The 12,008-nt window shown below is 39.4% G+C and overlaps 1 protein-coding gene across 1 annotated transcript; it reads left to right on the top strand.

Moving 5' to 3' along the window:
• The first annotated feature begins 8,262 nt into the window (after positions 1-8,262).
• On the top strand, positions 8,263-12,005 carry LOC110854008. The gene is made up of 7 exons (XM_022102394.2): positions 8,263-8,414; positions 8,497-9,049; positions 9,116-9,146; positions 9,224-9,642; positions 9,714-9,953; positions 10,021-11,163; positions 11,244-12,005. Exons 1-7 carry the CDS (start codon positions 8,394-8,396, stop codon positions 11,489-11,491), a joined length of 2,655 nt encoding a protein of 884 aa, XP_021958086.1. The 5' UTR covers positions 8,263-8,393; the 3' UTR covers positions 11,492-12,005.
• The last annotated feature ends 3 nt before the right edge of the window (positions 12,006-12,008 follow it).

Genomic DNA, 12,008 nt, shown 5'->3' with positions numbered 1-12,008 from the left:
TTTGCAAATTAAATATCGTAGTGTGATTTAATTTTTAATGCTGGATGGGCAATACGTGTCGCAGATTTATGATTGAATGCTTAAAATTTACGATGAAAACTGCCCAACACAAAACACAAATTCAATTGGGTTAATAATTTTAAATGATGGCGAAACGAGGTCTCGGGCAAAAAGTCGCCACGACGCTCAAAATCCGTTTCTTCCACAGAAAGGCTCCGGAAACTAGAAGAACCAATAATGAGAGATCCGCGATTGAAACTGTCCTATTTAGCAGATGAGATGGGTGTTCCTAAACCAGCAATTTGTTCCATGTTAACTGAAGACTTAGGTATGAAAATGGATTCCGTCCGTTGGGTACGAAAATTGCTTTCGGCATCTCAAAAACATGATCGAGTCGACTTTTGCAATGCCAATTTTAACCTATTAAATGAAGACTTGAACCTGCTCAATATTTTATTAGCTAAATATGGTACCTGAGTTTACTATTATGACCCGGTGACTAAATAATAATTCCCTCAATGGAAGCAGGAGGGGTTGCCACCGCCCGAGAATTGAAAAGTGCAAAAATCTGACAAAAAATTGATGATGACCATTTTCAAGGATATCAAAGGTCCCCTCCTTATAAAATTTATTGCTGGAAATACTACAATAAATGGGGCCGCGTATGCAGGTACCCAGAAGGAGCTGCGTCCTCCGGTTGAAAAGAAACGTGGGGTCAAAATATAGAGTTGGCCTTTTTTTAGACGACAACGCTCCTCCTCATACCTGGCTTTTTGCGAGGGTTAGGGCAGACGAAAATCGCTTTACCTGCACAAACCACACCCCGAGCAGTCCAGACTTGACCCTTAGTGATTATTATTCGTTTCGAAACTTAAAGAAAGACATCAGGGGAAAACGGTTTTCGGATGATAATGATATGAAGTCGTAAATTTTGGCATATTTTTCGAGGTAAATTTTAATGAGTTATTGCTAGTGTTAATGTTAACCTACAGAACTGAAAAAAATCACAGCCTCCTAAATGTATTTGAAGTTTGTTCTTTCATCAAAATTTTGGCGAGAAACAGTGCGGAACATACCTTTTGAAAATTAATAATAAAACACCCACGTATATTTGCATTGCCAAAAAGTTAGTTGCCGAATTAAAATGTAAATTGAATACGAATATTGGACGAGAAAGTGGTTATGTCAGTCAGGTTTACGACATACATAACTCCTGCAAGTAAATACATACAACGGATCAGAATATACGTAAAATCTGGCTTCATTCTGCTACAAGCAAACCAAGCTTTTATCGAGATTTGATTTCTTCTTGTCAGAAGAGAGAATAATCGAGTAGTAGCTCGAGGAACTGTTTGTTCCCGTGTTCATGCTCATAACCTTGTCCCCATGCAGCAATATATAGTTAAAGAAGAATAATGTATATAAACGAGGGCGGATTTTCTTGCGAAATTTATTTGTACAGGAAAATATATACACAAGTAAATACATCCCTCCTCACCCTTCACCCTTATTACTCTCTCAAGTAAGTAATATAATTGAGTTGATGTTTTTTTCCTGTCGAGTAGGAGTGAAGATCAACTCTGGCTTAACTAGAGTTTGCAAAAAGAAGGAAACAAAAACAAGGGCTTACGTACATACTCGCAAGAAAAAAAGACAAACAAATCGACACGTGCGAAATCTTAGCAATTTTCCGAGAAAGGAAAGAGCCTCCTTAATTATAATCACGACTTGGAGAGATGAAATTCGCCGAAATGGTAATAACGGTAATGTGATATTTACAAATTCCTTGCCAAGGTCAAGCTCAGCGAAGAACTGTGTATGTGCAAATGGACATGCATACATGTCCTCTTATCAGTGGCCGCGGAAGCCGTGGGGACATTAACATTATAGGATAGGGGAGGGAGGGGTTTATATAACATGGGGAGATGATGCGGACATCGAATAACCGTGGGGACATTTTCCCCTCAAGCTTCCGCGGCCACTGCGTCCCACGTATAATAAAGTTTAAGCAATATTAATTCCAATGTACTTATCACCAGGAGAGTTATTCACCCGTGGAGAAAGTAAGTGCTGCTGGTGGTGCTGCTACATATTTCTATTTTCTGCACAAAATATACAAAATCCCTGATCTCGATCGATACGAAATAAATGAACAATGTCAGGCATACATACATAGATCAGGCAAAAAGATGTTATCATAAAATTCAAGGACGAACAATGTGTTGCGTTATGGGTTCAACTACCGTTTCGCACTTTTACTTTACTTACAAACCTACAGGGACAGGACAACATGAAAAACATTGATAAGAAGACCGAGGAGAAAGATATGTCACTCAGAGTTGAGCCACATATTATGTTGGGATAGGATTAAATGTGCCAGTGTGTGGTTTGGTTTGCTATTTCGTAAATATAATTGATTGGGAGAAAGCAGACGTGTCCTTTTATAGACTCGTTACACTCGGCTGTCACTCATCCTATGCAGTGGCCGCGGAAGCGTGTCCCCCTGTCCCCACGGTTATTCGATGTCCCCATCATCTCCCCATGTTATATAAACCCGTCCCTCCCCTATCCCACAATATTAATGCCCCACGACTTCCGCGGCCACTGCTTCTATCTCCTCACCTAAAAATGAGTACCAACAAAAGTATGTACCCCAAAACATAAAACCTAATGCATTTTAGGTACTACCACCTTTTCACGATGGGATTGTGACTTTTGAACGACAGAGTAATGAAATTGGGGAATGATTGTCATCCGCAAGCACGCTGGCTGAGAGAGAAAAAGACATCACTTTTCGCTCTCCTGTGGTTTCACTAGTGACATGAGAGACTTGCTTTCACTGAGAGAAAGTGGTGCTCAATCCATCCGTCGGGATTAACCACACATACATTTATATAAATGTCTTTAGGTATATCTACGCCGCGCACATTCTTTCTTTCCATTGGCAGCTTCGAAATGCAGAGAGAACGACTTTTTAATAATTGATGTAGAAAAACATTTCTACAAATAAAGTGGATTCAGAGACAGGGTTAAAAAATAGCATCCAACCAACAACTTGATAAACTTTGGGTAAAAGTTGTGTCCTTGAGCCCCCAGTGAGACAAATTTGACACGGTTTCCCACTTTGTCGTGAATATGTATCGACTGGAAACCTCGGAGTACATGTGTACGTAACATATCAATAAAACGTGCAGAATGACCACACTGGGAATTTTGGTAAAAATTCTCGAGCCAACAACTATCCATGTACTTATCAGGAATACATTTTTGACTTGTATATCTACACTTTTTTTTGGACTTATGTATTTTGTTGTTGGATTCAATTCCCCATATTTCTGACGGATTTCATTTCACAGAAAGCGATACATAATCCCACGCCCAGCAGTGGGTTTGATGATAAGATGGGTACAAAAATATCTAATTAAGTGGAAAGAATTATTACTTTATCAAACCGCCCCTTTTTTGTTCTCTCTTTTTTATCCCTCTGGGTGTCCTATGGATCTTATTTATTATTTTAATTTTGTCTTTATTTTCGTTCCTAGCTACCTCGCTTTCTTTCTTTCCAAGTCTGGCTGGAGATACACTTGATGAAATTAATAAGATTCAGTGACGTCAAACCGTATAATTACAATGTTTTTTGTGGGTTGAATCCACTCCAACCAATATTGGGAAAAGTGTCACACATATAATTTCATAAGCTCGATGTTTTCTTTCTTTTCTTTATTATCAGAAAAAACACTTCGCTTCACTGACTGAACCCAATTTTAGTAGTTTCTCAGCTCAACACCAGAGCATGGATTCAATTATCTGGGGGATACCAAACCACGCCGCCGCTACCGCTGTTAACTGATAAGGAAAAGAAGCCACTTTATGGTTGAGGGAACAATTCAATTATGTGTTGACATAAGAGTTACACATATATCTAGACTTTCTCATGTAAGATGTGTAGTTCGGAGATCTTATTTTGCGTAACAGGAAAGATTATTTTGAAGGTTTAGAAATTTTGGAAGCTTTATGTAAGTCATAAATGGAATGAAAATGTGTGTAAGCTGGAAATATTATACAGCATAAGTGTTACGTACATAAGTATGGTATGATGTCCCACTAATTGCAGATGTGGTCTAATTGGGGCAATTAAATGGATGGTAGAGTGGATGCGAATTATTCCGTTTAGTTGAATACATAAACGGCACACAAATTATCTATGCTGGGTAAAGTGAAGGATCTCGTTTAATATGTTAAGAGGATATAAATTGAGAGTCAGTCATGCATCCCAATTACGTACGTACACATTTTCTGGAACGGCTTTTTACGGGAATGTTTCCAACTATTTATTTACTCGTTTATGGTCAAAATCTATGTAATTCAATTGGGGGGAGGTCAGGTAGTACAGTATAACATGGTTTATGTAAGCAATGTATTGGTTTGTATGTAACGATGAGGTGGAATAATCCGATTATATATAATGTAAATTATAACAGATGCCATACACTTATGAAAAACATGTAAATATTCTGATGGATTGAGATTTTAAAGAACATCACACACACGGCATGCAGACTTTCGAATCCTAAATGTGTGACCTATTCTGTAATACTCTGCCTGGAAAATGTTATATTTTACAAGTTTCACCTAATTAATATTTAGCATCAAGTCTTAATTAAGTAATTTTTAATGTAATTTAATCATTCTTAGCAATATGTATCGCCATATCAAGTTTTTTTATTAAAATAGATTATTAATCCAGTATCGATAATACTTCCATAGGAAAGATAATACTTTCTAAATCTGCCTCTGACGTTTCTCCTAGCTGCTGCTGAAACCCTTCCAAGAAAGAAAGTGAACATGGCTGAAAAACGATCTGGGATATCGGTTTCCTCCTAATTTCAGGATTTCAGACATGGCTGAACGCAACTCAATTATTTCAAGGTCAAAATCAAAAGATCAACTTCAACCGAAAGTCGCACAGTCTTTCTCTCTTCACTTCATTGTCGACAGTCAGTCATTACTTTCACTTCATTGAATTAAACTCGGTTCCTGAATTAAAAGTTGGTGAGGCACGAACGGGCAAAAGTTGTCTTGCTGATCAAGCTATTCAGTCAGATGCATACACAGCAAGAATAAAGAGTCAATAGGCAATTGGATCCTTAGAAGAACCAAAATGCCTCAATTTAGTCTGATATCTCGATATATTCGTTCAGGTTTCTTCTCCAGGAATTTAGTCGCATCGTGGGAAAATCACTCTGCTAAGGAATCTAGTGGGCCAAATTCTCCAAAATAAATGCCAATATACTTGTAAATGTCTTCTTAAGATATCGTAATCCAATTAGAACGAGTAGATTTGGAGTGATCACGAAGAAAGAGCAGTCACAAGACCATCCTGTTGTGCTTTGTTTTACACATTGTTCTCCAGAATCCCTACAGCCATCCATGAACTTCACCTACCTTTCTCCTGCAGATTCCTTCCGGTGATGGGCCAAGTAGAGCGTGATGATGATGGGTGAGCATTTCCTATTGGATTGGGGATCAACATCATTGTGAGGAGTAAGTAAAGTAAGACATCGATCTGTTTTGCTTTCTTGTGGGTTTTCTTCTCCTTCAAATGCTGCCAAATTTATTGGCAGCTTTTCCTCCTCAAGCCGTACCATCAGGTCTTCAGCACGTTCGAAAAACAGCCTATATACGGTGTTTTGTTGGGTGAAAGGTTTTAAAAAATCGCAATTTATTTTAAGTGCAGGTACAAATTGACAGGAATTGAAACCCCTTTGATTCATTTAGCCTTACAATTCTGGGTGATTTTTAGAAAGGGGTTAGTCGTCGTTTGTGGAGAAAGACTTTTGACCGTAAAGTAAAGGTTACTTTAAATGTCGTCGAATATGTTGAACCAATTAAGGGGTGACGTAAATTGAGAATGGCGAAGAGGACACTGTAGAGCACTTACGTTGTTAATGGACTACTAAAATGCGCTGTTTGTACAAATACTTATGTTGCAAATTAAGTTAGATATTTCTTGTCCCATAATGCTTCGATCTAATATTGAACATACAAATATATGTTCTGTAGTCCGTAAATGTCACCTGCTTCATATTTTGTTGGTGCAGTGAAAACACAAAGAAATCAGATTTGTTTGATGTATGTAAAGGTTAATATTTTCATATGCTCAATATTCAGAAATGTATAGCGTTTTGGAGACATTTGACTCAGTCAAAAACGGCAGTTAGAAATTTTTTCGATTTTACACCTGTAAAATTTGTTGAGTATCGAATGTAATCCAAAAATGAATTATCCCAATATCTTCTTCATATAATATAAACAAAATTCATAAATAACCCAAAGTGGCGTTGAACATTGCAAATATTTTGCAGATTTTATTTATTTGCAATTGGAAAAAAGGTCACAAAGTTTGGAGATTTTGTATACGATTAATACAGAATATCCACATACTTACGCGCACATACATATTATCTACATATTTCTTGTTATTGATAGCAAAGGTTTCCTCAGACTGCGTGGCCCTGACGCGTAGTGCATGGACTATCAGAATGTCATAAAATACTTGAACAAAGAGAACCGCAGATTATTGATAGCGCATTAAATTCCACGACCTTTATTGACAAAAAAGCATGTCCTGTACTTGAAATAGATTAAGATAAGCTCAAATTTTCCTGTCAGCTATAATACCGCGTATTAATGACAGACAGCATATTATTATTATTTAAGGACAAAGAATTAAAACTGCATGCATATTTAGGATAACCCAATTACTTCATTTTGGCAAAAACTATTTACCGTGACTGAACCGCATCATTTGTCGAGTTCCGTTGAAGCCGGTCATTACAAACGACAGGACAATGAAAACGATGAAAAATTTAGTACAACAGAAAAAAGGAAGCATAACATGCGTGTGCTATCTTTTACTGCAATCTCGCTGTACACAAAATATTACATACATGTGATCAGTATGTATGTACACAAGTACGTGTTTTTTACCACTGTACACAAAGTGAGGCAGGCAAAGGGTTGAGACTCGACTGACAAGAAAATGATAAAAATGGCACTATTTTTAGGAAGGTTATTCCCATCAGAACATAAACACTCATCGTTTACGTATTACTACATAAACTCACGAGATGATTTTACATAATTTGTTGGTTTTATTGCCGATCACTTATTACGAACTTTTCTTATCCCAAATAAAATTCTTAAAATGCTCGCCACTGACTGACCACTCGAGAATTTTCGAGTAATACGTACTTATGAAGATTCCTAATATCCGCTATCCTTGTCCTTACCCTTGCTCAGAGAGAGAGAAGATGATTAACAAAACAAACTCCAAAGATGAGACTCTTCCAGTGAAGATGAGGTATATATAATTATGTAAAGAAAATGATATCTACTGAAAGAATGAGACTGCTAAAACAATGGAAATATGAGATACTACTCCTACCCATAAGTATTGTCGGTTGGTGATTTGTCACGGTTGAGAGGAACTGCTTTGGGAAACCTTTTAGTAAGCATGTACATACACTTATGTACATTGAAACTGCACATAAAATGCGATTAATACGCTTCCGATAACCATCTTATCTCAGTATGGATGACGCATTGGTGCATTCAAGTAAATCTTCTGGAGGAGGGTTATTTTTGCTCAATAATTATCCAGGAAGACATTGTCTGGTCATTGTTTAGTTTTGCGCATATGCAAATCCAGTAATTTGTTTAAGAAATATTATAAATCACTTAAAAAAACATTAATTTTGACAGGACAGAATAAGATTTGACACATTTATGTCTTACCCAAAATTGCCTAAAGCTTGTCTATGCCCCAGTTTAATTACGTTTGAGTCCCAATTATGCAATCTTTCCGTGTTATTATTAAGCTTATCCTTACATAAATGCGCCTTGTTCCTTGAATATTTTGTCTTCTAGACTAATTCCACGCAAAAAAAGCAAGCCCTTTGATCCAGATTTAAGTGCGATAGGGCGCATCCTCATGTCATGTCATGCATATCATGAGAACTCTTTTAACTTTAAAGGAAGAGATGCCCTTGGTCAGCATCCTTAATACGTGGTACGAAATATGTACGTATTTTGACCTTCCACCGCCCAGTTCCCATCCCATCATTAGCCGTATTAATAATAAACTGCAAAACACTTATGCACAGCTACCTTATCCGTCTTCCTATTATTCCATTTACTACATTTATTGGTACTCTATTAAACGCAAAGTTTACTTAGTAATAAATCCTTCATTGTTTTCCATTTCATTTTAATAATCGCGTGATTACTTGCGCTTTTCGTTAGAGGTTTAGTCAATCGGAGCCTTTCCGATTGTGAACATCGTTTTACATGGTTTGTAAAACAATCAACGACTCTGTTTTAAGTTTCCAATAATGAGGTCACTCGTGATTTTGGTGAGTTACATAAAATTCTAAATTTGGATTGAAATTTTGAAAATATTTTACATATAATTTTCCAATCCATATTTTTCATCAGATGGGCGTGGTTGTAGCATTGGTGAATTCACAAAATGCTACAGAAACAAATAGTGATGCTCCAGCATCAAACTCTTCGACGCGACTTCCTCGAGGCACCGTTTATCAAATCCGTCCCGTAAATTTTGACGATACCTCGGACTCGAATCCATTCACCGCGTTGGATTCGATTGCTGGGATTGATTTGGCAAAATTGAAATCTAGAGCGATCGATGATAAGCCGAGTCAACAAGACAGCTCTTATCCGTCCCCTTCCTCCTCCAGTGTCAGAGTGATCAATCTGAAAGACTCTGACGCCGTGGAAGCCGTGGATATTCCAAAATTTCTTTTATCAGCCTCCTCTGGTCCCGTTGGTCGCAGAGAGTTTTCCAACGACGACCAAGAGGAAGAAGGAGCAGATCTTGGTAAGAGGGAACCAAAATCGTCGCCATCTCAACCTGTCCCGATTCACAGTGAGGATGGGGCCGAGGAGCCTTGGGATGCTTCATATGCGTTCGGATATACTCTAGAGGATCAAGCGAGACATGAAGTTTCCGATCCGGATGGAAATATTCGTGGGTGTTATATTTACATATTTAACTTTAAAATGTTATTAATATGCTTAAATCGATTAAAACTAGGTGGGTATTATCAGTACGTCGATGATGAAGGGTAAGAGTCATTTGGTTGGATTAAAAATTGGATAGAAATTAAAATTTTAGAAACTTTCAAAATTTCCTTCTAAATAGTTACGTTCGAAAAGTGGTTTACACTGCCGGCGCTGGGAAAGGCTTTGTCGTTCTGAACAAGGAGAAGGTAAAAGGACCACGTCCCTATCCCCCAAAGAAGACCAACCACCACCACCACAGCAAACCCGGCAATGCTCCTCCAGGCTATGATCCGAGACCTTCTTCGTCCCGACCTCCCGGTCCAAGGCCGAACAGACCTCGACCGAATTATCCGCAGTCATCTGACCCGGACTTTGATTTCCCAGAATCTCCAAAAGCACCTCCACAAGGACCATCCTCATCCCCACCACGACCAGGCTGGTCGAGTCCTTCGCCACCGTCGCCCCCGTCTCCACCTCGATTAGGTTGGACGAGTGGAAAAGAGGGTGGTAGCCGGAGACCAATTTATGTCGTTAAGATTCGCAAACCACAGCATAAACGTAATGCATAATTTAAGAATAATTTGCATTTAAATTTGTGCGATTAACATAATTATTAACACAATGATAAGATGGCGAAGAAGAGGACGACGGACCTCCCGGAGGATATTTTACCAACAAGGGCGGCGACTCAAGTGAGGATAGTGGTCAATGGGATGGAGACGTTGGATACGGTCCAGTTTACAAGTACCGTGGAGGAAAGAAAGGTCACGTCTCGGGACAACCGCGACCTGATGGTTCGTACACTTTTGGATATGAAACCGAGACGGCAAACCGATTAGAGAAATCTGATAATTTTGGAAACGTTCGAGGTAAAATGAGATTTTTCTTCCTATTTTTACTCTGCTATAATCATTTGCATAATAATTTTTCCATAAGGATCATATTCTTACATCGACAATGAAGGCGTCAAACGAACCGTTCACTACATCGCCGGTGCCACGACAGGTTTCCAAGTGTTGGGAAGTTCTCCGTCGTCATCTCGCAGCGTGAGAATCGAAGCACCCCCTGGTTTTGTGGTTACGCGACGAAATGCCCCACCAAGTTCTGCCTCAACAGTTGCCCCCAGTCTGTCCACGGCAGAGTCGGAATACCCCGGGTTTCCTCCCAACGTCATCGTCTATCACATCCAGGCCGACGCCAACTCACTCAATCTAAGCCCCTGGTGGGATGCTTTCGGGTATTCAAAGCGACCCCGAAAAATGCGTAGGATTATGCGAGTGCATAGAAAAAAGCCGAGAAACTTCCGTAAAAATGAAGAAGACGAAGAAGACGAGCAACAACAAGGGTTGGATAAAGAAACGCAAATTCAACAGGGTCCAATAAGTGACATTAAATTTGAGGATGATAACGGTAGCACGTCGTCTACCCCTCAAACGCCCACAAGAGAAAGAGCACTACCCCCCACCGACAATTTGGACAATGCTGTCCCACTTTCTGACGAACTTTCCCCTTCATCCGTCGACACGTCTTCCCCACGCCCCATGTACCTGATCCGAACTCGATCTGATAACGACCGACCTCGTCCATTTCGTCACTCGACTAAGGTCAACTTGGATAACAATTTCGACATGAAGACTTTCTTCGTTCGAGCGAGACGCCCCTCACATCGGGCATACACGAAAAACTTCTTTGGTCCCGAGTCCGACCCCTCCTCGGGATCCTCTTCAGGTGAAGAAAGGGACCACAACGACCCAATTTTACTGGGCCCGTCACATTCGTCACTGCGAGCACGACGACGTCTCCCAGTACCAAATCCCATCCTCCTAAAACCTTCCTCATCCAGGGTTTCGGTTAGAAGTAGGGGAGCTCGACTTGATGTCGCAGAATCGAATGCGTACCCAGTCGTGTCCACTCCTCCGTCGGGTGACGAGGTCCAAGTCCCACCCACTCCGAATCCGGTTGAGCTCTTTGCCGCAGGAAATTTAGAGACGGGTGACGCTTCCTCGAGAGAAGTGAGTACCAGCAAAAGTATGCAACTCAGCATTAGTTCGAGCACTACTCGAATTCCGGTATCCTCAGGTAAGAATTGATCCAAGTTGTCCCAATTTCTGATAATTTCTGAAATTTCTGACAATGATGTTTCTTACATATGCATTCAGAAACTCCGTCACCAGTCACTCCTCCTCCTACCCCACCATCATCCACATCATCTGAACCACCCACCACTCCCGCACCAGCATCGACCCCAAGTCCACGCGAAAATACCTTGACCCTTACCGACAAGGAGTTTGAGCATACCGGAATTGGTGGAGGAATTATGAGCAGCAGTACCAGGTTAATGCAGAGATTGGGCGTGCAGCAACCAAATTTAGGAGGAACTGCTGCCCCACCAGATAATCAAAACTAATTAACAAATTCTTGCAATTTTTAAATATTTTTTTACTTCTTTTGTGATATACATTGCATGTAAAATAGTTGTACTTGAGTTTTTACAAAGATTATGTATGCTAATAATTTATTTGCTGTTAATTAATGATGGCATGCTTTAAGGCCTTCCTATTTATAAGATTAACTGTATCGGTCTGTATTTATTTTCTAATCCATTACACAAGGGACATGGGACACGTATGTACATATTTTGTTAGCCTTCTCGCTTTGGTGACCTACCCAGGACTGAAGGCAACTTTAAGGAAATGCTTATGTAAGTACGATGGGATGATTGGTATTACTTACTTAATTGCACGGGCACAACAGAGGTGATGGGTTTTCTTTATAAAATATTCCCATAAAGCTTCATACATAATATTTATGCAAAACTACTAAATATTTAGATGAAACAATTCATAAATGTGTAAAATGTTCAAGTGCAATAATAAAGTAAATGGTGTGTGTACCTATGCATTAACCAAGAAACAATTGAACTC

The sequence above is a fragment of the Folsomia candida genome, unplaced genomic scaffold, assembly GCF_002217175.1.
Source record: "Folsomia candida strain VU population unplaced genomic scaffold, ASM221717v1 Fcan01_Sc009, whole genome shotgun sequence".
In the NCBI taxonomy this organism is placed as follows: domain Eukaryota; kingdom Metazoa; phylum Arthropoda; class Collembola; order Entomobryomorpha; family Isotomidae; genus Folsomia; species Folsomia candida.
This window is presented reverse-complemented; position numbering and strand designations above follow the sequence as displayed.

Bases quoted from the DNA above. Each gene is read 5' to 3' on its own strand.
- LOC110854008 (XM_022102394.2), top strand. From the start codon at position 8,394: ATGAGGTCACTCGTGATTTTG. The intron at 9,643-9,713 runs GTAATGCATAAT...CACAATGATAAG, and splicing joins TCGCAAACCACAGCATAAAC to ATGGCGAAGAAGAGGACGAC. The intron at 9,954-10,020 runs GTAAAATGAGAT...TTTTTCCATAAG, and splicing joins TAATTTTGGAAACGTTCGAG to GATCATATTCTTACATCGAC.